The sequence below is a fragment of the Rana temporaria genome, chromosome 5 (genome assembly GCF_905171775.1).
Source record: "Rana temporaria chromosome 5, aRanTem1.1, whole genome shotgun sequence".
NCBI classification, from domain to species: domain Eukaryota; kingdom Metazoa; phylum Chordata; class Amphibia; order Anura; family Ranidae; genus Rana; species Rana temporaria.
Genome location: NC_053493.1, coordinates 89,222,280 through 89,249,214, shown reverse-complemented (window position 1 = coordinate 89,249,214; position 26,935 = coordinate 89,222,280). Strand labels below are relative to the sequence as shown.

At 42.0% G+C, this 26,935-nt stretch overlaps 1 protein-coding gene across 3 annotated transcripts in view; it reads left to right on the top strand.

Annotated features, from left to right (window-relative positions):
• Nucleotides 1-26,935, top strand: part of HDAC9 (histone deacetylase 9) — an 821,625-nt gene that overhangs the window by 413,898 nt on the left and 380,792 nt on the right. For all 3 annotated transcript variants that reach the window (XM_040352828.1, XM_040352826.1, XM_040352829.1), the window contains exon 3: nt 21,420-21,482. In XM_040352828.1, coding sequence (XP_040208762.1) covers nt 21,420-21,482 — 63 coding nt within the window. The remainder of the gene's footprint in view (nt 1-21,419; nt 21,483-26,935) is intronic.

Sequence of the window (26,935 nt, the reverse complement as noted above, 5' to 3'; positions counted from 1 at the left end):
CACATCATCCAAATTTGAATTAGGCAGGCTTACGCCGGGGCACATACGTTATGCCGCCGTAACTTAGGGCACAAGTTCTTTCAGAATACGGAACTTGCGCCCTAATTTACGGCGGCGTAACGTATCGGAGATACGTTACGCCCGCACAAGATTTTGCAGGGCTACCTGAATCTAGCCCCTTGTCTCCTGCTGTGTGATTTGGTGTTTCTATCAACAGCTACTATGTCAGTACTGTATGAAAGAGCAGCAACATACTAATAATGTCTTCTCTTTGCTGTCTCCTGTTAAACTGTCTTGTATGTTTGGGAAACTTACGTATCTGTTAACTGGATATCTTCTCTGATAGCAACCAAAAATTTGAGATTTGTAAATCCCTTCCATATGAAAATTGATACACAGACATAATACACTCCAGTAAACTTCAAGATTTAGCCTGATGTTTCTATTATGATGTATCCTATTTGCACCAATGCTGGAGTGACGCACAGACCTGTATTATAAATAAAAGCTATTGATTATTTTACATGTCAACGAGTGCTTGTGAAAATCTATTGTATTCATTGAGTTTCAGGACACGCTTGTGCAGATAGATAACATCCTTTTGTTTCTAAATACACTGAGCCAGATTCTCTCACTCTGCCTGTGGCTAATAAAAGTCCATTTTAAAAATGAATTTGTACTAAGATTTATGGTCTCTAGTCAAGAAACATTATTTTATAGAAATCTCTGAAAACCGTTAGAATTAAACAACCTCTTTTATTTAAAACAATAATGTAACATCCAATGATAAAATGGGGGATGTAATGGCGCTTGCAACTACAATCACTAAAATAATGTATATACTATAATTAAATCAGCAAAATAGACTCCGCCTCCTGGCAATGATTAAAAGTGTATCACTCTGGAGGGCTGTTGGTGACGTCACCCGCTTGCGGCCGCAGAGCGGGAGACACCGGATTACACACACGCCGCTTTACATGCTGTTCTTACAGCACTGCTTGTAAGTTACTACTTTTTTTCATTAAATATTGTTTATAATCTGACACTATGGAGGCATTCCTGTGCTTTATTTTGAGAATCATCGCGCTGAGCCTGTGATTTCATTGGAGCGGATCGATCAGCTGATATTGGGAAACATTCACATAGGCTATTTATTAGCCTCCCTGAGGTAAGGGGCTAGCACTTACATCCCTGGTCACCGTGGAGAATCGGGCTGACTGCAATCACATTACTCTGCATGTTACAGCAACCTGAGCACAGATGCACTTTAGAAACTTATTACATTTATTGGCCACTGGAATCTAGTTTTTCTCACTTTTGCACGATTTGTGCACTGGACATGGATTTTTTATTTCTTAGTTTTATTGGGATCTTTTTTGACACTTTTTTCTAGGGATCCCTGTGTGGACTATATTTATATATTTTTCACTTCTAGCACTTTTTGGATTGTTTTTTATCATCGGAATTATTCACATCATATTTATTTTATTTATTATTTCGTGGACAGTCAGTCACTGGATATTTATTTATTTATTTGCATAGTTGCACATTGCACGATTTGTGGATGAAGCACTGTATGGACTATCTTAATTATATTTGAAGGAAATGTTGTATGCACAGGTTTTGAAGTTTGCTACTTAATTAAGACTATTGTGCTGTCAGTGGCACGTTGGTAACACTTATTTCATTATTTTCTCACTCTCAATATCTCCCACATTATGGTTATTTTTGTTGGATGGTATTTCGGTTTAGAGTGATACACTTTTAATCATTGCCAGGAGGCGGAGTCTATTTTGCTGATTTAATTATAGTATATACATTATTTTAGTGATTGTAGTTGCAAGCGCCATTACATCCCCCATTTTATCATTGGCTGTCAGTGTGTGAGCACTATTAGTAGTGGCTGCTGCGTATTTATTTGTTCTGTTCTTATCTTGGTTAGGTTGGTTTTGCGCATTAGTCCCCCCCATATTTCAATAATGTAACATCAACCCCACTTTAATTTTAGGAAAAATAAACCCCTTTCTAAAAAAAACAACAACATAGGACTCCTGTTATCAAGCTTTAACCACTTGACCTCGGGAAGATTTACCCCCCCCCCCCATGGCCAAGCAATTTTTGCGATACGGCACTGCGTTATTTTATTTTTTTATAAATCTCTTTATTTAAATTTTCTTTTTTTATCCATACAAAAAAAATAAGATCATACACATATATTACATTCATATTTTACTTTACTAAAACTCTAATGACATTAACATTGACCTTATTCCCAAAACATTCATACAATATCCTTTCATCCAATGCCATTCATTCTTCTTCCTCCCTCCCCCCCCCTCTCCCAATGGTGTGATTATCTCCCCAATTCTCCCCTCATCCTGACGCTGTTATAGGGTTCTCTATCCAGTTTGCCCATATTCTTCTATATTTCTCCCCATGTCCTCTATTACAATATGTCTCTCTATTTTAACTGACAATTGAGCAGTCGTGCAACACTGTACCCTAATAAAATGTATGTATCCCCCCCCCCCACAAATAGAGCTTTCTTTTAGTGGTATAGAAAAGGTATGACCTCAAATTTGGGATTTTAAAGGCAGTTGTACAATAAAGAAAAATATGTATAAAAAAATATATTTATTACAAAAAGATCATAAAGACAAAAATACTCTACACATTATAAAGCAACACAGTATAACATATTTGATGAATGGATATGAAAATATAGAAGTGGTAAATGATAACTGCATCAGATACTGTACAAAGAACATGAGTGATGAGTGGTCGAGAAGCCTGACGCGTTTCAAAAGGATGCATGTATAAAAAAATCTTCATCAGGGACAACAACCACTTATGTCATTATATTCATTTGGGAAAGGCAGCTCCTCCATCCTGGACATTCCACCAAGGTCAGCATAAGCCCTCCATCGCATGGAGGAGCCCCAGAGTAATACACTTAATAAGAATGCCAAACCAAAGAATCTCCACAATTTACATCCCAACCCAAACGAGGGGAGAGAAAAGAAAATGACAACAGGGATGTCCTGGTATTGAATTCCCAAATAGCAAACAAGATTTGAACCCCAATGTCAAAACCAATTTGGTCAGACTGGCCAGTCGAGTCCTCGGGAGGTTAGGGAGACACCGGTCTCCCTGGGTGGCATCCACTGGAACACACAAAGGAAGCTGTTTTGAAAAAAGTTTTTACTTTCTGCTATAAAACATATGCAGTAAAAAAATTGAATTTCTTCATCAGTTTGGGTCAATATGTATTCTGCTACATGTTTTTGGTAAAAAAAAAAAAAATCCAATAAGTGTATATTGATTGGTTTACACAAAACCAATCAATTTAGTGTCTGCAAACTATGGGATATATTTATGGAAGTGTAATTTATTTGTTTTTTTATCCTAGTAATTGTAGTGATCAGCGACTTGTAGCAGGACTGCGATATTGCGGCAGACATTCAAAAACTAACTGACACTTTTGACACCTTGCGGAAACCAGTGACACAAATACATTGATCGGTGCTAAAAATATGCACCGGCACTGTACTAATGACACTGGCTGGGAAAGAAATTTTTTAGCAAAGTAGAGAAGGGTTTGAACTTATGATTTTTTTTTGGGCTGCCGGTGCCTTCTTTTGCCTTTGTGCCCATTTCTCGTTCTGGTGTCTAGAGCAAAGGAAGTGATGGACAGAATTACATTTTTAGACCCTTCTCTACCTCAACCAAAACTAAACAGAACATGTTGCTGGTGTTAGGCTTTTGAAAGTATGTAGGGAGGTGCGGCCTATTTTCTCCACATTGGGTGGCGCTCGCATTGCAGTTGGAGGGTAAGTCAAGAGGAACATGGTTCCTCTATGGTTTCCTGGGTCAGTGGGAAAGCTCTCTGGACGCTTCCACCCCATGTAACTGTGGCAACCATCTCGAGTCAGACAGAGTCTATTTAAGGCCCTGGCTCTCAGGCTTGACACACATTTTGCCTGTGGGTAGTGTAGTGAAAGGTCACCTGTCCATCAAGGACAGTGATTAGGGGTAGGGAGAGGTTCCAGACTAGTAGGGAAGGAATAGGGACATGTCATCCTTCTTGGAACCCTCCCTATTTGGAAACAGACTGGCCAGACCGCATTCTGCCCCTGAAGACAGATGCTGACCACACTCTGCTACACACCACTATTGTGTTCTGTGAGTGTTCCAGGTTAGGTGCCTTCCCGCCAGGCTTGTTGCAATTTCCTTCTTGTGTTCCTTGTCGGGCTGGTTTTCGACGAGAAACGCGAGCGCATGTATGCTAAGAAACCCGCGCATGCTCAGAATAAAGTATGAGACGGGAGCGCACCTTCGGTAAAAGTAGCGTTTGTAATGGAGATAACACATTTTTCATGCTGTAACAGACTGAAAAGTGCAAATTGTCTCTCACCAAACTTTTACTTAACACGCAATAACATGAGACTAGCAAAAGCAGCCCCAAGAGTTGTGCCAGTGGAATCGAACTTCCCCTGCCATTGTATGTGTTGTACGTCACCGCGTTTGAGAACGAGGAGATTTTGTCTTGACCATGTGTACGCAAAGCAAGCTTGTCGAGTTCCTCGACAAGCCTAACAAGGAAATCGTCGAGGAAAACGATGTGTCTTTTCCGACACCTACCTAGACTATACACATTAAAGTGGAACTTACAGCGGTTGTAAACCCTCGTGTTTTTTCACATTAATGCATCTTAGCCCTGCCGTTTTACTTACCTGAGCCCTGGAATTTCCCTTGGCCGGGACGCGCTGTCCCTCGGCTCTTGATTGGATAGATTGATAGCAGCGCAGCCATTGGCTCCTGCTGCAGACAAATTAAATCGAATGACATGGGTGTCGGAGGTGGGGCCAAGTCATACATTTGGTGGCTATGGACACTGAATGATTGACTCAGGAGTACGCCCACAAGGTGCTTCTCGTAGAGAGTTATCTGATGCAGGGAGGAGCCGTGAAAGCCGCTGAGGGACCCCAGAAGACGGTGTTCGGGGCCACACTGCACAGTGGAGGTAAGTATGACATGCTGAGTAAGTTGTCAAACGCAACGTGGTCAGGAGTCTTACTACACGTCGCTCGGTGCTGTCTCAAAGAACTCTGTGATGCCTTGATTTTCATATGCCTGATTGAACCGGCTAATGTGTGAATAGCCTTTGTATATTTTTACTGAATTAAAGCAATTGAACCCAGCGGATGCTCTTAGATATTGTCTTTTTCCCTGTATGTTCCGGTCCATGTGTTTTGGCTGTCATTATGAGGATTTGAAACATCACTTTGCTCCCTGGTTTTCTCTGCTGAATTTTACATGCTCATTTGACCATCTGGTAATACAGTGGTCTTCTGCTGAGGTGAGAGTACCCATCTTTATCGGTGGAGGGATCACGTTTTATGTTTGGTGTGCCTAATATCACATGGTGAAGATTCCTAAAGAATTGGATCGTTGTATCTTTTATTTCTTTTGGACTTATTGTGGATTATTTCACTTTTTTAATATTGGTTTGTGCTGCACTGCTCTTTACTTATTTATATCACGTCTGGATTTTGTGAATGTCCTTTTAGTGTACAGCTAGCATTCTAGTGAACTATAACCAAAGGTTTTTTTCATGTTTTGTCACGTAATTTATATAATTTTATTTGGGATTATTGTATTTTGATCTAGTTTTTTGCGCTGATTGCAGTCCTTGTCTACTATGTTTTTTACTTAAATAAAAAATAATCAAAGCTTTACAATCACTTTAAAGCGTTACTAAACCCAGGACACTGCATGTACTATATCTAGTCTTCCACAGTACAGAGAACATTGAGATGTAACAGTTTTAGTAAATATAAACTGCTAAATACCTTTTTCTTTACTTTATTTTGTAAAGAGAAGTGAAAACAGAAAGCGATTATTTATCATGGGAACAATATGTAGAGTCACATAAGCATAACAGTAAGTTATTAATAATAACAGTAGACAGATCATTTCACTGGACAGAATGGGTGGATTAGCCTTATTTAGGCCCCCCTTTGATTTATGGGGCCGTGGCGTCGACATTCTAGGCCAAAATTAAAGGATTTTTAATAGGAGTTTCTTCAATGGTCAGTTTGGGTCATGTGGTAAGGAAGGTTCTGGAAGGTCAGAAGGTCAAGTTATGATTGGTCATTAAAGTCATATGACCGTTAGAAAATTCTAGAAGCGGGTTTATATAAGGGGCCAGCTGACAGGATTCTTGGCAAGTCACCAGAGAAAAATACGTTGCAAGGAGCTCCCCTCCCTAACCCTGTTGCGGCCGGTTTATGTGGTGGATCCCTTTAGATTAATTTAGCTAAAGGGGATTTGTAAGGAAATGTTAAACTGAAGGTTGAGTCAGCTCGAGTCCCAGTGGCTGAGCTGAGAGTTGTTTAATTTATCAATATTTGTTGATGAATTTAATTGATTAAATACATTTTATTATATCCTTAAATGTTTGTTTGAAAACCAATAAACTGGACCAAGGTCTTATTTGAACCAATACTGGTGTCTTGTTCATTCTTTATTATCTCATATGCATGTTTGACGGTCTGCCTGTCGCCTACGGTCCCATAAACTAGTATTCTGGCCAATGCAATAAATAAACGCCTAAGCGCTTGACACACCTAAAAATCACAGCCCAGGTGCGTTTTTAAGCTGCTTTTCTCCTGCCAGGTGAGAGTCGTGTACAAAAGCCCCAGTGTGCACAAGGCCTTAGGCCTCCATATTTACTGGAGTCTTGCTAGACCATTTGGTTGCTCCTGTGGATCCATGCGTGGAAGCTCCAGCCAAGTCCAGGGGGGTGACAAATCTATGGATTCACTTATCTATGGATGGACAGAAAGGTCAGGAACAGTTCATACATTTGTCAGGGGACAGATTTAGGACTTGTAAGGCAATAATTCAGAATTCACTGACTAAGGTTCTCAGCCTTCAGAGTAAAGCAGCTATATTGTAGGGGTGGCACAGGAGAACACATGAGGTAGATTGTGGCCATTGTAATGGTTTGAATACAGATATTTATTTTCTAATTTGAGTATCTCTTTAAACCACAGAATCAGAGATCTTTGCATTCAGCCCATGCAAGCATGAGTCATTTTTGTGTCATATAATTTCCTAGAAAGATTAAGCCTAGCATTATCATACACGGCTTTGCATGCACCCAAATCACGTAAGTAGAGGCTGTCCCTGTGCTTTTTGCTTGCACTGGCTTGATGAATATCTGATCCTCTCCTAGCAGTGACTGCCTGAGTGAGGAGACAAGATGATGACATACGTTTTTTGTCACGTACTTAGCATGCAATTTGTGTGGGGGAGATGCACAGCGCATACATGTTTTTATGTACAGCGTTCCACAGCCTGTAATTTGCAATCTGACTTGTTGACAGGGTGGTGTTGTTTGGGGACTTCTATGCTGCAGGTTTAATCTGGATATAACTATATGATCTCTAATGAAAGCCACACACTCTGAAATGAACACCGAGTCTTTACCTTGGATAGATGCCTTACAAAAATCATGTATTATTACATTTTATTTGACGTCTGCTCGCTGTTCTTTGTTGTAGTCATTATTTTCTATTGTGTTCAAGAGTGGTCTTGTTGCTATGCACATAGCTCTGTTTAAGATTGATGGAAAAATAATGTATATGCTTCAAGAAAATACATATTTAAAGTAAAAATTATAAAGGATTTTTTTTTTAAAATAACAAACATCTTATACCTAGTGTACCTTCTTATTGCAATGGAATTGCACAGAGGGGCCCCTGAATCTACTCTTCTCGGGTCCTCTGCCATCGCTCCAGGCTCCTCCTTTTCTCAGTGTGCCATCATAGGGAGCTGCTTACTATCGTGTCATGCCTGCGAGCTGGATCCAAATCTGTGCTGCCTGCATCCATAGACACAGATAGCACAGCTCAGTCCTTCTCCCTCGTCAAAGGATTTGACTGACAGCAGTAGAAGTCAATGGCTCCCACTGCCTCAACAAAGCCTGTGAGAGACCAAGACAGAGCCACTACAGGCGGGCAGAGCTCTGGATCGATTGAGTATAAGGCCAGTATAAGGGGGGTTGATACTGATGCCTAAATATTTTTCACCTTAATGCAGGGAATGCAATTGACCCGGTAGTAAATCACTGGAAAAAAAATAAACAAAAAAAACCTGCAAGACAATAGCATAATGCACTTAGTATGCATTGCATACTAGCACATTATGAAATACTTATTCTAGAACGAAGTCCCCACAGCGGTGCAGGGTTACCGCTGAGGGGCCTAAAATGTTCCCCTGGCCTTTCTTCCAGGTTTGTGGGCTCCAGCACTGTGAGTGGCCGGATCAGTGATGACATCACTCCCCTGCATGCGTGCAGGAGCCCCTTTTGGTTTCGGCAAGAAGCTCTAAAGTTCTGGCACAATATGCCAAACCTTCAGAGCGCATGACATCAGCGGTTGCATGCAGGGGGAGTATCTCCTAAAAGGTGTACGTTTAACCACTAGATGACCAGCCATAAAAAAATTGCCATAGCTATACGTCAGCCGCTTTAAGACCACTAGGGGGGCAAGCGATTGTGCCCGGCAGCCGCGATGTCTGCCGGGCACCCGCTTTTACTGAGAGACACAGGACGGAGATCTGTCAATGTAAACAGACAGATCTCCGTTCTGTCAGGGGAGAGGAGACAGATCTGTTGTTCATACTGAGTATGAACAACGAATCTGTCTCCTCATCCAGGCAGCCCCCCACAGTTAGAATCACTCCCTAGGACACACATTTAACTGGTCCAACATTTAACTGGTCCCAAAAAAAGTGTCAAAAGTGTCCAATTTGTCCGCTGCAATGTCACAATCCCAATAAAAATCGCAGATCACTGCCATTACTATTTATAATAAGAATGCCATACATATATCTCCCATTTTGTAGACGCTATAACTTTTGCGCAAACCAATCAATATACGCTTGTTGCTATTTTATTTTACCAAACATATGTAGAAGAATGCATATCAGCCTAAACTGTGAATTGTTTTTTTTTTATATTTTTATGGGGGATATTTATTATAGAAAAAAGTAAAAAATATAACTTGTTTTAAAAATGACGCTCTTTTTTTGCTTATAGTGCAAACAATTAAAGCTGCAGAGGTGATCAAATATCGCAAAAAAGCAAAGAAAGCTCTATTTGTTGGAAAAAAAAGGACATTTTGTTTGGGTACAGCTTTGCATGACTGCGCAATTGTCAGTTAAAGCAACACAGTGCCGTATCGCAAAAAATGTCTTGGTCATTAAGGGGGCAAATCCTTCTGGGGCTTAAGTGATTAAGAAATATTCATTTCACCTACAGGTAAGCCTTTTTTTTAGGCTTACCTGTAGGTAAAAATCACAAAGCGGGGTATACAAGCATTTTAAGGTAAAAAACATTTTAGGCTTTATAACCACTTTGTGGAGACAAAAGCAGTCCCCTCTGGGTGGTCAATGTGCATTGCAGGGATGTTAACAATCTGTGTAGCAGAGCTCTACCTTTTTTTGCTCTGAAGAAATAGCTACCGTATTTATCGGCGTATACCGCGCACTTTTTTGCCCTGAAAATCAGGGCAAAATCGTGGGTGCGCGATATACGCCGATACCCGCTCCCCGCGCCAAGTTTTAACCACTGCGCCAGCATATACCAAACGCAGTACACTCGGGTATAGTCGGGCAGGCTCGGCTCCTCTCGCGTTCACGTCCTGTGCGTCCTTTACGCGAGAGGAGCCGAGCCTGCCTGACTTTACCCGAATGTACTCCGCTCGGTATATGCCGGCGCAGTGGTTCAAACTCAGCACGGGAAGCGGGGATCGAGCGGGGGGACACCACGATGGCCGCAGAAGGACACCGGACCCGACGAGGAGGACACCACCGAAGCCGCAGACGGACGCCGGACCCGACGAGGCCGCCGATGGGCGCCACGCAAGACACCAAAACTGTAAGTACTAAAATGTTTTTTTTTACAGGAATGTGGGTCCACATTAGGGGTGCGCGCTATACGCCGGAGCACGCAATACCCCGATAAATACGGTATTTGTTTCACCATGGTCTTTTGCAGTCTGAATCTAAATAGGAGGGTCTGGTTTATTATAATCAGCTTGTGCACTCTTAGGGCATACATGGTTCGAATATCAGACGGTTCAGCAGGAATTATTGGGCAGGCTGAATGTATCAAGTTGATTGGTCAATTAACTTGGGTACAACCGGCCTGCCGGATTCTCTTACCGTTAGCAGCTGCTACAGCTGCAAGAAATAATCACTGCTCAGCTCACCCACTGTGAGCAGACAATAGCTTGGCAGGAGGAATTCCCCTGTCAGCTATATCTATGTTGATGGGGGAATCATGGAAATTTCTGTCCTGCAATCCGTGATTGCAGGAAAGAAGTTTGCACCGTGTATGGTGGGCCTTAGGACTGCTTCACAGTACAATTTCTGTGTTCCTTATGTATTTTTACATATGCCTTTACACACGATTTTGATGTTTTTTATGTATTTTTATTGCATCTCATTGCATATTTTTCCTATTTTTTTTTTATCGTGATATTTGAAAAATCTCAGAACAATGTGCATTTTTGGTGCATTTACATGCAATCTGGTTCATTTACATGTGTTTTGTTGTGTTCCAGATGCATTGCATACAGAAAAAAAATGCAGCAGGTTCTACTTTTGTTGACTGCACTTGAACTGACCTCACCAGCGTGAACTAGGGGCATTGACTTACATAGAAAACACTGTGCATGCATTTCTAATGCAGATAAAAAATGCAGTGGACTGCATCTGGTGTGAACCAGCCCTGAGGCCTCGTACACATGACTGAGTTTCTCGGCAAAAACCAGCAAGAAGCTTGCTGGGTTCTTTTTTTTGCAGAGGAAGCTGGTCGTGTGTACACGTTTTGACGAGGAAACCGCCGAGGATCTTGTCGGGCCAAAAAGAAAGCATGTCTTCTTTTTCCTTGACGGGAATGGGAAAATTTGGCTCGCTGAGATCCTCGGCGGCTTCACAAGGAACTCGACGAGCAAAACGATGTGTTTCGCCCGTCGAGTTCCTCGGACGTGTGCACGAGGCTTCAGTGTTCTACTGAGAAAAGCTGCAGTGTCTGCATTCTTATAGCAGTATTTAACCCTTGGAGAGTACCTCACCAAAACTATAATTCCTATTCCTATTGCTATTGCCTAAGGCAGTGTTTCTCAACCTTTTTCTAGTCGGGGCACCCTTAAAAAGTATTTTCAGTCTTGAGGCACCCCAGTCCAAGGCTTGGTTCACATTACGGTGTGTCACAATACACGCGCAAAATCGTGCTCATTCCTGACACACAGACAAATGCTCTGCTCTTTAGGGGTACCATTAATTCTTCTGATGGTACCCCCACACACGTGGGGTGCTTTTGCTGCAGTGCAATTTAAAAAAAAAGTTTGGGGACTTGTTTCCCTGCATTTTGTGGGTACGTAAATTAATGGACTGCCCTACATGCAGCTTCACAGATGTGAACCAAAGGCTTGTTCACATGTCATAGGGGTGGTAAAACCACATGATTGAGCTGTTTTTATCACCCCTAACTTCTCCACCTTTAGCTGCAGAGGCAGAAGCTGAGGTTGTTTACATGCTGTGGCTGCAACTGAAGGGATACAGAGGGTGAATGGGGCTGCACAGCAACTACCCCGCAACTGTGTGCATTGCACGGTTGCGGTGTAGTGATGCTGCATTTACGGGCTTAAAACAGGTGGTAAAGAGGCAACATAATGCCTCTTTACCGCCTGTCAAATGCCTCTGAAAAGCGATCTGTGCATGGATTGCTTTTCAGAGGAGCAGCAGTCATTGCTGCTATCAAACAAGCCCTACAAAAGCCATTCTGATGGTACAGGAATGGGGGGGCAGGATTAAAAGTAACATACATACAGACACATGCTTACACACGCATACACTCATGCTTACACACGCATACACACACACAGACAGACACTCACATGTGCAGACAGACACATGTATAAAGCCATTTTAAAATTAATCTAATCTAGCTTCTAGCTCAGTACCTTTCCAGATTCCTCATTCAGCCAGGTACTGCACTCTAGGGGGAAGCAGAGAGCACAGCATGCTCCTCTGCACTTTACTTTCACTTTTGAAGCCGACAGAGCTTCTCACAGTTCGGCAGGAGAGCAGGCTCATCTGACAGCCTTCTCTCCACTGACCCCGTGGCACACCTGAGAACCTCTGACGGCACACCAGTGTGCCGCGGCACACTGGTTGAGAAAGGCGGGCCTAAGGCCTCATGCACACAGGATATTTGGCAAAAAAAAAATGCCTGAAGCTTGTAAAAGTGTGTAAAGTGTTAAGGTGTGTTTACAGGCGTCAAGCGCTTGGGTATTAATTCATTCATTTCATTGGCCAGAACAATAATTTATTCTGGCCATTGAAATTAAATAGCACTCAATAACACTAATTTAGACACGTTTACATGCAGTTTAAAGCAACAAACATTTTTTTCTGCCAGAACACAGCTGATCCTGGAACGAGCTGGCAGTTTCTTTTTTCGCTGCTAAAGGCCTATATGTGTATGGACACATACAGGGGAGTTTAGAGGCCTCAAAAAAATGTCAGACACCTCAAGCAGCTGTAACAATGTCCAGTGTACACAAGATATGTAATGCCGCGTACACACAATCATTTTTCGGCATGAAAAAAAAGTTTTTTAAAACGTCATTTAAAATGATCGTGTGTGGGCTTCACATCGTTTTTTGGCTTCTGCATTTTTTCATGTCGTTTTTTAAAATGTCGTTTTTCGTGTTGTAAAAAATGATCGTGTGTGGGCAAAAACTAAGTATTAAACCCGCACATGCCCAGAAGCAAGTTATGAGACAGGAGCGCCCGTTCTGGTAAAACTACCATTCATAATGGAGTAAGCACATTCATCACGCTGTAACAGACAGAAAAGCGCGAATCGTCTTTTACTAACAAGGAATCAGCTAAAAGCAGCCCAAAGGCGAATAGAACTTCCCCTTTATAGTGCCGTCGTACGTGTTGTATGTCACCGCGCTTTGTTCATAATTTTTCAAAAACAATGGTGTGTGGGCAACATTGTTTTTAATGATGAAGTTGGAAAAACTTCGTTTTTTGGACATGCTGAAAAATTACATATTTTTTAATGCCGAAAAACGAGGTGCAGTTTTCCCCACCCCCATTCCACCCCATCCCATCCCATCCAATCCCATACATTTCACCTGAATGGGCTGAACACATGTTGTGGCAGCAATGCTTTGCTTCGTGGCCTCTGCATTTTTAACTCAGAATGCAGAATGCAGAGCCTAGCTAGCAACATCGCTTGACAACCTTGCCCATTGAGTTCAATGGGGCCGCCCCGAAATTGCATGCAGTGCATGTGATTGCGATGTAGTAGTGCGACATTACAAGGTTAAATCACAGATCGCTCTTCAGAGAGCACCTAGGGCACTGCAAATGTGAAAGAGCCCTACGAGCAGACTTCTGGAAAAATCTGTGAACAAATCAAACAAGTAGGAAATTATTATTATTATACAGGATTTATATAGCGCCAACAGTTTGCGCAGCGCTTTACATCAGGGAAGACAGTACAGTCACAATACAATTCAACACAGGAGGGATCAGAGGGCTCTGCTAGTTAGACTTTACCATCTTGAAGGGAGGGTCAAGTGAAACAAAGGGTAGTTAGCTGTGAGGGATGATCTGATGGACTCAAATGAAAATACAGTTGTTAGGTGTGCGAAGGATAGGCTTCTCTGAAGAGGAGGGTTTTCAGGGATCCTCTAAAAGCTAATAGTGAAGGAGATAGATGGACAGGTTGGGGTAAGGAGTTCCATAGGCTTGGAGAGGCTCTGGTAAAGTCCTGGAGATGAGCATGGGAGGAGGTGATGAGAGAGCTAGAGAGTAGGAGGTCTTGAGAAGAACGAAGAGAACAATTAGGGAGATTCTGGGAGATTTCTGGATACCAAAGATTGCCATATTGCATTGAATTTTACAGAGAATTACAGCAGCTGCAGATTGAAAAGAAAAGGTAATTTTGATTACATTAAATGACAACATTGTGTACCAACTGTATACACTTTGTATTTTTTAAAGCTTGGTTCACACTAGCTGACTCCAAAGTCACGCAATTTTCAGTGCAACTTTGGAATACAAATTTTACATGACTTTGATGTGACTTTGACTTTTACACTCTCTGGCACTGAAGCTGTATCAAAGTCACATCAAAGTAGTGCAGGAACCTTTTCTGAAGTGACAGCAACTTCAGTAGTGTCAAAATGAACGGCTCTCATAGAGGGAAATGGCATTTCACATGTCCTGTGAGTTTGGGTCTCACAAGTTAGATCCTAAGTTGCAGGAGTGTGAACCAAGCCTTAAAGTTACAGTTGTCATAGATATAAAACTGACCATGTATCCTAAGGTCTAATTGTGCAATCTTCTTTTGAATTCCCACTAAGATCAAGAATCAATCTGAATGTATATAAATTCAATGGAATACATTGTTTAGGTAGGCCCTCATACAAAATCTAAAGGAGACCATACACAGATTGTACAATTAAGGAGTACTTGTGTGGCCAACAACTGGAATCCAAAAGGCCCAATAATAATTCCCAAGTGATTGGAGTGTAGGATATGCCTACACAGGTCAAATAATTCCTCTAGACTAGCACACAATGTGGGTAAAATCACTCCGATGGTGCTCATCTTATGTCTATGCCCTTTTCGGTGGTTGGTAAGAAGCGGCTCACATGGGGAGCTTACATCCCCCCAAGGAACATGGGCCTGTTTACAGTCTCTGTGACCTCTGCTCCCATTAGATCTTCATGTATTACTGGAAATGGCACTTATTATAAACATAGCCTTTATTAGGTCACTTAGTAATGGATGGTAGAGTCATGTGTCCTGGGTATACAGTGCTCCTAGGAGCGATGATTTATGAAGGTCCGGGAAGTTCACATAAATTTCTGGGTTAAATAAGTGGATTTTCTTTATCTGAACTGAATCGACTAACCAGAAGTGGCCATTTTTATCTCAGCCAAGGAATCAAGAAGTGCCGGTAATTAATATATTTTTGCACTGTTGAACTTTAGGTACATTTCTTATTATATATGAACAATGCATTTTTCTCTTGGGATACAAATATTTAGAGCACCTCATTACTTATATCATTTTTTTCCCCAAGCTGAAATTGTTAGAGGCAGTGGGACATGTGTAATCTTGTTGGAAAATAGGTTGACCAAGAAGAAGTTTCTTATTTTTCATAGCAGATCTGTCAGTGAATGATCAGTTCTGTACAAGATTTTTTTAACAAAGTCAGTGAATTCTTCTTTTCACTCATGACTTTGAAGCCTCTTAAACAACAAACACATATATGCTGGTTCTCGAAATTGTACGTGCACAGATTTCCTCTCTTCTTAAAGAGTCATAATGAGGGAAAACTTTATTGCCAATTCTTCATGGAATCAATTAGTCATTTTCCATATTGTACAGACACAACGATGCCGTGTAAACTTAGCAGATTGTCATTATCTCTGAACTATGCCTTAGTGGGCGATTACGGCAGAAAAATTGTATCATAATAACTGTATCTAATATATTAAATCCTGTATTACCTTATATACCAAATTTATTTTTTGGTTTAGAATTTACACACAGACTTAGAGGTCCAATGACATTAACAGGGTTGAATAAACAATAGATGGCTGTTATCAAGTATCAAACACAGCAAAAGGCTGTGTTTGACTTGCGTTGCCTGTAATACAAATGCATCGCAAAAGGGCCTGCTGCATTCAAAGAAATGCAAATCACAGAATGGCAAATGCAGCTTTCATTCACTCTGCACCATTGAAATAAACAGTAAATGGATGCATTGTGTTTGGCGTAGGTTTCAAATGCACGAAAACCACTCTTGTGTACATAAACCCCAAGGCCTCGTACACACGACCGAGAAACTCGATGGGCGAAACACATCGTTTTGCTCGTCGAGTTCCTTGTGAAGCCGTCGAGAAACTCGACAAGCAAATTTTCTCCATTCCCATCAAGGAAATAGAGAACATGCTCTCTTTTTGGCTCGTCGAGTTTCTCGACAGTTTCCTCGACGAAAATGTACACATGACCGGTTTCCTCGGCAAAAAAAATATTGTATCAAGTATAAAACACAGCAAAAGGCTGTGTTTGACTTGCGTTGCCTGTAATACAAACGCATCGCAAAAGGGCCTGCTGCATTCAAAGAACTGCAAATCACAGAATGGCAAATGCAGCTTTCATTCACTCTTCACCATTGAAATAAACAGTAAATGGATGCATTGTGTTTGGTGTAGGTTTCAAATGCACGAAAACCACTCTTGTGTACATAAACCCTAAGGCCTCGTACACACGACCGAGAAACTCGACGGGCGAAACACATCGTTTTGCTCGTCGAGTTCCTTGTGAAGCCGTCGAGGAACTCGACAAGCCAATTTTCTCCATTCCCGTCAAGGAAATAGAGAACATGCTCTCTTTTTGGCTCGTCGAGTTTCTCGACAGTTTCCTCGACGAAAATGTACACACGACCGGTTTCCTCGGCAAAAAAATATCTCCCAGCAAGTTTCTTGCTGGTTTTTGCCGAGAAACTCGGTCGTGTGTACGAGGCCTTACACTGTCAAGACCTTGAACAATAATCTTTTTAACCCATGTGAATAAAAGGTGACCATCACAAGCAGTGTTTTATAATTTGCCCCAATCCTAGGTATTGCAGTGTATGTGAAATAATAAATATATGCTTTCATAACATGCATTAACCACTTAGAGTTATTAGAATCCTACATTTTTCATGATATTGATCGTTTCATTTTTCTTTATAGCAGTGTATAATGTGATTAAAGTGGAACTTCACCCAAAAAGAGAAGTTCTGCTTTTCTGCCTCCTCTCCCCCACCACCTTTGGACAGTTTTTTTGAGGGGAAAGAGGTACCTGGTTTTGACAGGTACCCACTCCCACTTTTGCTCAGATCATCTAGGCCAGGGGTGGCCAGCCAGTGGCACGGGGGCCACATGTGGCCCTCGGATGTGGAGCCCTCGGATGTGGCCCGCGACCACCTGCTCTGGAATTGCGGGTTGACAAGCAAAGATCGCAGGTTGCCGACCCGCCATACCACAGAATTAGTGTTGTTATATGAAGCTAGTGGTAGAAGAAGAAAGTGGCTGGGAAGCAGAGCTCCATAAGCCGATGCTTCCTCTACAGCGCCGCTTTTGCCACAGGTGGCGTCTATGGCAAAGTTCAGCTTACCCGCAGGATAGACACAGCTGCACCCACAGTGTGGGTAAACCGCAGCACATCAGTGTGAAAGCAGTCTTTGGCCTTTTTCACACTATCAGTCTGACCAAATGGAACCCTCAATTCACCTCTACAGAGTGACAAATTTCTGTTTACGCCTGCCTACCTCCAATCCAAAAAACATTTGTCCTCTTCCATCTGGGCAGATCGAAGGGCCTATAGAGTAGCCATGACCTGTCATCCGTCCGCTCCGCTCATGGTGGCCCTTGACTGGTTACCAAGTTGCTTAAGTGGCCCTCGCTCTTCAAAAGGTTGGGCAGTCCTTATTTTGCGGGCGCCGGTGAGGGGAAAGGGACAGCACATTTACACTGTTATACAAGCTGTACACTCACTACTTTACATTGTAGCAAAGTGTTTCAGTGTTGTCACATGAAAAGATATAAAATATTTACAAAAATGTGAGGGGTGTACTCACTTTTGTGAGATACTGTGTATGTACACACACATATATATATATATATATATATATATATATATATAAACACAGGAACAAGGTGGGACACCTTTGCCGTGCCTTGCAATTTCTTTAGCAATTCACATCTGAGGTGTTACTCCTGTTTCCACCAGATATGTAACAACAAATTGGAGATGCAATCTCGGTCTCTGTTCAAAAGCTTTTTACTTCAATTTTCATGCCTATACAAATACATCCTTCATCAAGTTGCATGTATAGTGTTCAACATGCTAGTCACATTTATTGGATAATACACATGAAGCACATTAGAGTACACACAGTTGTCCATTATACATATCACATGTTTACCATTACACAAAAAAAAAAAATGAAGGAAAGAAAAAAGTATAAACAATTAAAATAAAAAATAAAAATTATAACAAAAATAAAGCTGAAACCCCAGACCCCTAACTAATAAAAATGACTACTAAACATAATAAAGAACTAATACTATTAGCTGGATTCAGGTAGCCGGGCGCATCTTTCCGGCGGCGTATCGTATTCTATTTACGCTACGCCGCCGTAGGTAAGTGAGGCAAGTACTGTATTCACAAAGCACTTGCCTCCTAATTTACAGCGGCGTAGCGTAAATGGGGCCGGCGTAAGCGCGCCTAATTCAAATGAGGATGGGGGCGTGTTTTATGTAAATTACTCGTGACCCGACGTGATTGACATTTTTTACGAACGGCGCATGCGCCGTCCGTGTACATATCCCAGTGTGCATTGCTCCAAAGTACGCCGCAAGGACGTATTGGTTTCGACGTGAACGTAAATGACGTCCAGCCCCATTCACGGACGACTTACGCAAACGACGTAAAAATTTCAAGTTTCGACGCAGGAACGATGGCCATACTTAACATTGACTAGGCCACCTAGGGGGCAGCTTTAACTTTACGCGGCGTAACTCTTACGGAAACGGCGTATCTTTACTGCGACGGGCGCACGTATGTTCGTGAATCGGCGTATCTAGGCATTTATATATTCTACGCCGAACTCAACGGAAGCGCCACCTAGCAGCCAGCCTAAATATTGCACCCTAAGATACGACGGCGTAGGAGACAGCTTCATCAGTCAGCTTCATCGGTTCAGACCGTTGTCCTCTGGCTAACCTATCGTGTGTACGAGGCCTAACAGGTGCTATATTTAGCGCTAAAATACCTGAAAACCGTCTCTGTGTGAAAGTAGCCTTTGTTTCTGCCAACTTCTTCCAAAATCATAAATTCCAAATCTGTATCCTTATGTCCACATTTCATGTAATAATTAGGGACCAGTAAACCCGGCTTTTTATTCCTAATGGACAAATGATGCTGTGATATACGGTCTTTAATTTTCTGTGTGGTTTTCCCCACATAGTTGAAAACTATACATGCAATTTGATGAAGGACAGAGTTCCTGTCCGAAACTGTGCACTTGTAATTTGTATATGCATGAAGATTGAACTAAAAAGCTTTTGAACAGAAACTGAGATTGCATCTCCAATTTGTTGTTTTCTATCTATCTATCTATCTATCTATCTATCTATCTATCTATCTATCTATCTATCTATCTATCTATCTATCTATCTATCTATCTATCTATCTATTCATCTATCCTCAACGGGACTTACAGTTACAGCCTGTTAAGTGCACCAACTATCTGCCGCATATTCTGTGTACATTTTTCCATGGATTGCTCCCGGACCAAAACACCTACAAGCATAAGCGATTAATCTTCTCTACAATATATATATATATATATATATATATATATATATATATATATATATATATATATATACACACACACAGTATATAATGTTTACAGAATTTTACATTTCTATATACCAGTAGCGGTGTGTCCATAAGGGCGCCGCCCCCTCTATGACCAATGGATAGATTGTTGCATAGCATGAATCTATCCATGGCCACTGCTGCCACCCCCTGTTCAGGCGCCCGACCCCTTCTTGGGCGCCTGAATTACAGCAGTGGGGGCTGTTTTTTAAGCACCTCATTAGAGCCACAGGCTCTAATAGGTGTCAAAAAAGTGAACTGCGAGCTCTGTGCTTGGCGATCGCAATTAACCCAGGTGTGTTAGAACGGGTCTGTTACCCATCAGGCGCTGTTATTGGATGCCTATTAGGCGTCCAATTGCCTATAGGAGAGGACAGGAGGAGAAGACGCATTGAGGACACCGCTCGCGCGCCGTCACCTGCTGCCCCACTGAGACTGGATAAGTGCCGGGCAGATAGCGGGTGGGGGGGGGGCGGCTGGGCACAGTGGAAGCATTTGATGGGCATAGTGGGAGCAATCGATGGAAACAGTGGGAGCATTCGATGAGCACAGTGGCAGCATTCGATGGGCACAGTGGCAGCATTTGATGGGCACAGTGGAAACATTTAGTGAGCACAGTGGGAGCATTTGATGACACAGTGGGAGCATTTGATGGGCACAGTGGCTGTGTTTGATGGGCACAGTGGCTGTGTTTGATGGGTACAGTGGCTGTGTTTGATGGGCACAGCGGCTGTGTTTGATGGGCACAGCGGCTGTGTTTGATGGGCACAGCGGCTGTGTTTGATGGGTACAGCGGCTGTGTTTGATGGGCACAGTGGCTGTGTTTGATGGGCACAGTGAGGCTGCAATTGATAGTTTTTTTTTTTTCAGTTTGTTTGCGCCCCCCCCCCCAAAATTTTTGAGCACCAGCTGCCACTGCTATATACACTGTAATTTTCTCTCTCTATATATATATACAATATATATATATATATATATATATATATATATATATATATATATATATATATATATATATATACACACACACACACACACACGTGCATTTGTTAATTTGATCATAGCGTGAACATACGAACATTTGCTGGTGATAAAAGGTTAATAATTACTTTGAACCTCTGAGGACTGAAAGACTGACTGACACTATATTTTTTTCTCTCTAGAGAGGGACAGACAGCTGTGTTTGCTGTGATATTTTTAAGTACATTAATGTAGGCTCCGATCACTCGGCCCTGCTTGACCTATTTTTGGCTCAGGCCGGCCATTGTTCTATTTTTGTACCCTGTGGGCCACGCTGTTGTTGATTCACATGCAAATGAGTTATCACCAGCTATAGCCAACTTTACTGAGAGAGACAGAGAGTGAGAGAGGAAGCACAGGAGGCAGATGCAGAGAGTAGAAGGCAGATATAGAAGGACGCAGGACAGGACTCACATTTCCTCAGAATCCTTTACCTTTCCTTTACTGTCATTTTTTTTTTAAATCCGAACACATTTGACTTCTTTTTTTTTTTATTGATTGTAAGAGACAAGCCTGCACAGATCTCCTGTTGCACCTGCTGTCAGGGCACCCTGGCTTAAAGGCAATGTACACTTGACACTGACAGCTCCTTGCTATTGCCAGAGCTTGTGCAGAGAGAGGGGGGAGCAACATCTACACCCATTCTCTGTATTCTAGAGTACTTAGCACAGTAAATATGTGTAGAAAAATGGAATAATTGTCAAAGTGTGTATCACTGCCTCCTCCCCCTGTGGAGGAGTTAAGACTGCTGAAGGGTCGCTTCCGTACAGAAGAGTGATGAAGCTTTCATGTGTCTGAACTAGAGAGTGATTGGAATATGCTGCAGACAATTTATGAGAGTGAATCATGTTTTTCTTCAGATGGGGTATCTGGACGGGAGAAGCTCCTGGCACAGCACAGAATGCACAGCATGATCAGTCCAGGTAAGAGGTTCCTCTGCATGGTGGCATGATACTCAACTTGTCATTAATAAATACAAACAACTGCCCTTTAATGAGGGCTTTCCCTCATCTACTCCACTGTTCTACACTCCATATAGAATGTATTTCCTTTTATTGTGCTTCGTGACATCATGTACTGTTTGTTGGAACATAGACGTCATTCATCACGTATACACGTGTACATATATAAATTATATATGTCATTATATTTCATGTGTATGCATAGATATATTTATAAATTCAGATTATAAATAATTGTATATGTGTTCACTAATTATACTATATATGTGCTTTAATATATTTACATATACACTCACAAACGTATATAAATTTATGTACGCATATGCTTGATATGCCTCTTCCAAAGGTTTGTGTATGTATGTGGCTAGCGTAGCTCTTTGAAATCTTGTCCACACTACATCGCGCTCTTTTATCATCATACACCTATTTATAGATTTCTACCTTTTGCCTGTGCCCGGCGGGGATCATGAATTAATTGAAACATGACTGATCCATGAGAAAAGACCCAAGAACGTTATCACTGAAGAGATGTATCTAGTACAACGTATAGGAGCTGTGCTCACATCATATACAGTATTCACGTAAAACGAATTGTAATAGATCAATATGGGCAGCAGCTCAGCCTTTAAATACAAATTGAATATCAATACTGGTTAATATATTCAGTCATTACTAAGCTCTATAAGGTTTAGACAGTCACTTTGCTTTGGGATGTATTGGAGTAGTATTTGGCACAGATAACCCATAGGCTATTTGAATACGAGGAGGACTGCCAGGCCTCATATTTAAATTATCAGCCCTCCCAAAACAGATATTTCAGTACTGGGCAGATACCGGTAAGGTTGAGTTCTGCATTGGTTTCTGTATCCTTTGTAAACTCTGACAACAAGGTTTCTACGGTTCGGTTTTCAGATCTGCCAACCTGTTGGGTCTCTCCTCTTCATTTAAATAACATTCCAAACAGTGATGCAGATTAAGTAGCACTCTGCTCTCTGTGATACATGTAAACTTCTGTCCAATTTCATTTTATAAAGGATGCATGTTGTCACTGAATTAGTACAATGCAGACACGTAACACTTGGAGATCTGTTGTGAAGTAACAGGTAGAATTATCAGACACAATACTGTATGCTTACTAGCTCCGCAGTCTGGACAGAGTCTCTGACTGCAATAGTATCAAAATAAAGCCGACTCCAATATGTCATATAAATTGGTTGGCATTTATTTAAATAGAAGATACATTCGAATACATATAGGGGGTTTATTTACTAAAGGAAAATCCACTTTGCACTGCAAGTGCACTACAAGTGCACTTGAAAGTGCAGTCGCTGTAGATCCGAGGGGGACATGCAAGGAAAATAAAAAACAGCATTTTAGCTTGCACATGATTGGATAAATACAATCAGCAGAGCTTCCCCTCATTTCAGATCTACCCCTTAGATTTACAGCGACTGCATTTTCAAGTGCACTGCAAGTGGGATTTCAAGTCCACTTGCAGTGCACTTGTAGTGCAAAGTGGATTTGCCTTTCATAAATAACCCCCACAGAGTGATAAAAGCTAGCCTCCACGTTACTCCTGAAAGAGGTTTAATTGGATATACTTATACTATACGACTTTTACATTTTTGTTCTACTGTTGAGTACAAATTATTTAAGTATGTTGACTTGGCTTCTACAGTACAATACACTACTAAGTGGCCATAGGTGCAGCAATGAGTTTTAGGGTGGACAGGTATCTAAAAACCAACCCTTCACCACTGGGACCCACTATATCCTTCTCTGCAACCTGGCCAATGAATACAGGTGTCACACAACATACAGGGGGATTAAAAGATGGACTCATAGGTGTTGATTTACTAAAATTGGAGAGTACACAATCTGGTGCAGCTGTGCATGGTAGACAAGTAGGGGCAGATCCACAAAGCGAGTACGCCGGCGTACCTACTGATACGCCGGTGTACTTTAAAATTTCCTGCATCATATCTTTGTTTTGAATCCTCAAAACAAGATACGACGGCATCTGGGTTAGATCCGACAGGCGTACGTCTTCGTATGCCTTCGGATCTAAGATGCAATTCTTCGGCGTCTGCTGGGTGGAGTTCCCCTTGTTTTCCGTGTCGAGTATGCAAATTAGGTATTTCCGACGATCCTCGAACGTACGAGCGGCCGTCGCATTCTTTTACGTCGTCTCTAGTCGGCTTTTTTCGGCGTATAGTTAAACCTGCTATTTGGTGGCGTACTCAATGTTAAGTATGGCCGTCGTTCCCGCGTATCATTTAAAAAAAAAATAATTTGTTTGCGTAAGTCGTCCGTGAATCGTGCTGGACGTAATTTACGTCCACGTCAAAACAATGACGTCCTTGCGACGTCATTTAGAGCAATGCACGGCGGAAAATTTAGGGACGGCGCATGCTCAGTTCGTTCGGCGCGGGGACGCGCTTCATTTAAATGAAACACGCCCCCTACTCACCGATTTGAATTAGGCGCCGTTACGCCGCAAGAGATACACTACGCCGCCGTAACTTACGGCGCAAATTCTTCCAGGATTCAAACCAAAAAAAGTAAGTTACGGCGGCGTAGCGTATCTCAGATACACTGCGCCGGGGCAGATCTTTGTGGATCTGCCCCCCAGCGTCCAACTTCAGCTTGTTTCATTATGCTATGTCCAACAAACTGGAAGCTAATTGGTTTCTATGCAGAGTTGCCCCAGATTTTGCACTCTCTAGTTTTCGTAAATCAACCCACAGTGAAATATGTGCCAATTTCTATATGTACACTTATTTAGCTGCTTATGTGCCAAATATAATTGTAGCACAACAATTTGTTAATTTATTGAATGGTGGTGGTGTGCTGTCCATCCATACACATCCACCTCTCCTCTCCCTCCTGCAGTGCCGCAACCCTGTTGTTTGCACCTCTTCACTACATTATTTACACCACTGTGGTAATGGTGTACATTTTAGAACTATTTTTAATGTAGAACATTAGTGCAGGTACTTCATTAGTTTGGAAAACATTAATAGAAACTGTTGCATATGACTTTAAAAGTGTTTTGGCGTGACTGTTGCAACTCGTAGAACTTGTGTAATGGCATCATTGATTTGGACCAAAGAAATTGTGCCATTGTCTACACTAAAAAAATGTAAAATTTCCCTATGTTGATTCTTCTACATAGTGAAACCGTGATTCCTTTATTTCCATTGGAGAGGAAACACTCATTGATTGCTTGATCAGATGTTCTTGGAGGTTCATTGTTGTCCCCTAGGGGAATACTAAATGGGCCTAACCGCATACGACCAGAGCAGTGCTTGAATTTGGTGCTTCTCATGTAGAGGATGACGGTAGACCCCTTAGCTGATTGTGGCTGACCACAGATAAAAGGTAGCGGTTGTATGAGTGTGAATAGTTCAGCTATCAAACCTTTTTTTTCTCGCAGTGTAGTGCATAGACAGTCGATGAGCATGCATGTCTGTGGACTAATTAGACATCACCCACAACAGCCTTTGCTTGTATAACCTTAGCGATTGAAAGGAGTAATCCATTGCAACTACTTTTGGTGACTTTTAGTTAAGAAACATATAATTAGTAATTTGAATATACCTAGACACTTGGCTGAGCTGAGAATGACTCACCTGGGCAACAAGTATCTACTTTCTAAAGATACTTAAAGAATTGCAGATGATTGTTACTTGAATAGTCACTGTTAGGCCCCGTACACACGACCGAGTTTCTCGGCAGAATTCAGCCAGAAACTCGATCGGAGCTGAATTCTGCCGAGAAACCCGGCGTGTGTACACTTTCGGCCGATGAAGCCGACGAGTCCCTCGTCGAGCCAAATAGAGAACATGTTCTCTATTTCCTCGTTGTTCAATGAGGAAAGTTGGCTCGCCGAGATCCTCGGCGGCTTCACACAGAACTCGACGAGCAAAACAATGAGTTTTGCCCGTCGAGTTCCTCGGACGTGTGTACGGGGGCCTCACTTTACATACTGACAGCTTAGCAATAAACTTTGTAGGACTTTTTATTTTATTAGCATTTGTTTAGACAGGAAGTGGTGTTTGACATGGCCCTTAAAACTTGTAAGTTCATAAATAGAATGTGTTAGATGATTTTCAGCATGTCACCTCAGCTTTGTAGAAGGGAACATTTGGTTTTCACATGTGGTAGCAAAAAAGTATGCAGACACAATTTGCAAATTTCTTGCCAAAGCAGTCATCTGTTTTGAAGGCAAGAAAACAATATGAGCTGGATTAGCAGTTTATTGCAATACAATACAGTGTACAGTGTGTGCTTTGAGTTGAGTTTGTTTTTAGGGGTGTGTACAGGGCCGGACTTACCATTGGCCTTGACTGGGCTCAAGCCCAGGGGCCCCACCCAATAGGGGGCCCCCTTTAAAAAAAAAAAAAATTTTTTTTTTTTTTTTTTTTTTTTTTTTTTTAGGGGCCCGGAGGCCCCCAGGGCCCCGGACGGCAACCCCCCTTTTTTTTATTTATTTTTTGTAAAAAAATGTTTTTTTTATATATTTTTTATTTTTATATATATAATATAATATATATATATATATATATTTTTTTTTTTTTTTTATTATTATTATTAAAGGGCCCAGGGGTCTCCAGGGCCCCGGACGGCAACCCCCCTTTTTTTTATTTATTTTTTGTAAAAAAATGTTTTTTTTTATATATTTATTTTTATATATATATATATATATATATATATATATATATATATATATATATATATATTTCCTGACTGACTCCATGGCAGCCTACGTGTGGGTTAATCCCGCCTCCTCTCCAATGTGATAGGACCCCATACCCATAAAAGTTAACTCACCAGTAGCACCAGTGTTCCTTTTTTTTCCTCCTCCATGAATTTAGAAACTTCTCAGGACAGGAATGGATGGCACACCTGAGCGGTGCAGCTCGGATCCCAGCCATGGGCGGGTGGAGAGCTTTGCAGCAACCCTTTGGGCGTTTGCTATGTGTGCTGAAGACGTCTCATCACGGCTGGCAAGGTCCTATTCTCTCATGGCAGTCGCCTATTTGTATTATTTGTTGTCTTTCTGTGTCTGTTTTTGTCCCCATGGCGGCTGGAGCGCTTCTGCGTTCCAGCTCGCACTTTGCTTCCTGGTCGCGAGCGCCAGTACCCCGCGCATGCGCTGTGCCCACTCTCAGAGCGAGGCCTGGTTTCGCGCATGCGCAGTCTGTCGAATCTGCGGCGGCCGCGCACGCGCCGTCGCATCGATTGCACCGCGCAGGCGCGCGGACGACAGGTGACGTCACCGGCGGGTGATTTGAAAAGCGGCTGCTCGCCTATGCATATTGGGATGTTCCCTGATCAGGCGTGCAGCTGCAAAGAGCGATACTCTTCTTTGCCAGGTCAGTGAGCAGGGATCTCCCCCTGCTGTATTAGCC